The sequence below is a fragment of the Aplysia californica genome, unplaced genomic scaffold (assembly GCF_000002075.1).
Source record: "Aplysia californica isolate F4 #8 unplaced genomic scaffold, AplCal3.0 scaffold00641, whole genome shotgun sequence".
Lineage (NCBI taxonomy): Eukaryota > Metazoa > Mollusca > Gastropoda > Aplysiida > Aplysiidae > Aplysia > Aplysia californica.
In genome coordinates this window covers 143,168-144,781 of record NW_004797911.1, presented here as the reverse complement: position 1 = coordinate 144,781, position 1,614 = coordinate 143,168, and the positions used below count along the sequence as shown (strand labels likewise).

The 1,614-nt window shown below is 41.6% G+C and overlaps 1 protein-coding gene across 2 annotated transcripts in view; it reads left to right on the top strand.

Moving 5' to 3' along the window:
* The window catches only part of LOC101850363 (toll-like receptor Tollo), a 17,275-nt gene that overhangs the window by 8,714 nt on the left and 6,947 nt on the right, over nucleotides 1–1,614 (top strand). For both annotated transcript variants that reach the window (XM_005107899.2, XM_005107900.3), the window contains exon 3: nucleotides 1,396–1,520. In XM_005107899.2, coding sequence (XP_005107956.1) covers nucleotides 1,396–1,520 — 125 coding nt within the window. The remainder of the gene's footprint in view (nucleotides 1–1,395; nucleotides 1,521–1,614) is intronic.

Sequence of the window (1,614 nt, the reverse complement as noted above, 5' to 3'; positions counted from 1 at the left end):
TATATATAATATCGTTTTCTCACCCCTTTCTCTCCGTCCCCATTCTCTTTACGCCCTCCATCCCTATGTTATCTTTGGGTCAAGTATTATGCCACCGAAACTACCTATTTAGGTCAAGTAAGACGTTAAATTTCATCCTGCCCTCTTCTCCCTTAAATATTCTCCCCACCTCTTCTCCAAACTTAAAGAAGTAATGGGAATATACACCAACCTCCTAGTATTATAGTGTCTTCCATCAAGATATTGTTTCTTCTTTTGTGTTTATTTTAACCCCCACCTTCACATTATGTTAAACGTTATAGAATAGTTCTTTAATATAGATTATAGGCTTTTTGCAGGTCTATTCCTTTTCAAAGTATCACAATGATTTCATGACAGCTCCTTTCGTCAACCTGTTTATTCCATACCTCTGTCCATAGGAAGGCAAAAAAAGGGGAGGGGGCATACAGTGTGGCAGCCTTTTAGTCACATAATATTTTCACTAGTGCCAATTGCAAAGCGCTCGTTGGCAGCTGGGGTGAAAAGAGATTGACTGGGATTTGCAATAAAGGTCAAGTTGATGTTTCCTTTCTTAATTCTTACTGTACTTTAAAAAAAAAAAATTCATCTTATGTAGTCGGCATCAAGGGAAATGCAGTTTTCTATGGTAGGACTACTCTGCCGTTCTTTTAATTGGGGTACTATTATTATATTCATCAGGGTTTCCTTGACTCTCTCAATCCATCTTTTGTTATAGGCTCTCGAGGCTGGCTGGCTAGGTGACATTCGTAACAAGTGGCCAAACCATTTTTATTTTCTGTTTTTCTAGGAAATGCAGACTGGACTCTGTTCAAATTGTTGCTCTTACTTCTTCATTTCTCTTCCTGTCTCTTTTCTTGTGATGTTAAGTCCTTTCTTAATGTTAAGATCGTCTTTCGTGTATAACGTAATGGCTACCCCCATGTTGGCCCCTTAGGAAGTGGAGATCCCGGATGCCAGAAGTAGGTCAAATAAGTTCTGAAAGGAGTTCTCAACTAAACCTTTGTTGAAGTTGCTTTACCAAGAATACGTCCTTCCCGTCGTATCAAAGAATAGAATATACGATATTACAGTTACCTCTTTGTGTGGCTTTCTGCTGCTTCCCACTCGGGAATCGAACTCTGGTCTCCTGCGTGTAACAGCGAAGCGCCTAACGACGCCTACCTCCTTCTCCTTTGTTTTAACCTCTTTCCCCTTCTACTCCCCTTTTCTTACCGCCTCCCCCTCCCCCCCCACCCATTTTTTACATCTCCCCATTTATACACCCCAACCTTTATAACCTGTGCTCTCCACCCCAACTCATTAAAAAAATATTTCCTTAATTTCACCTCCCATCCTTTTAAATCCCCCCTCCCCCTCCCCCTCTTTTCTCTGTAGGCAGTTCTAGACAAAGAAGGTGCTGGGGCTCTCAGGCCCTTTGACGCCTTCATCTCCTACAGCAGCAATGATGACGAGTTTGTGGACACGACACTTCTTCCTGCCCTAGAGAGAGGGGACAGACAGTGAGTAGCTTGATATTTTTCGTCTCTGTTTGTCCCTTTGCATCTCTTTCTTCTATATGATTGTCTTTCTGTTTGTCAATTGCTGTCTGTCTTA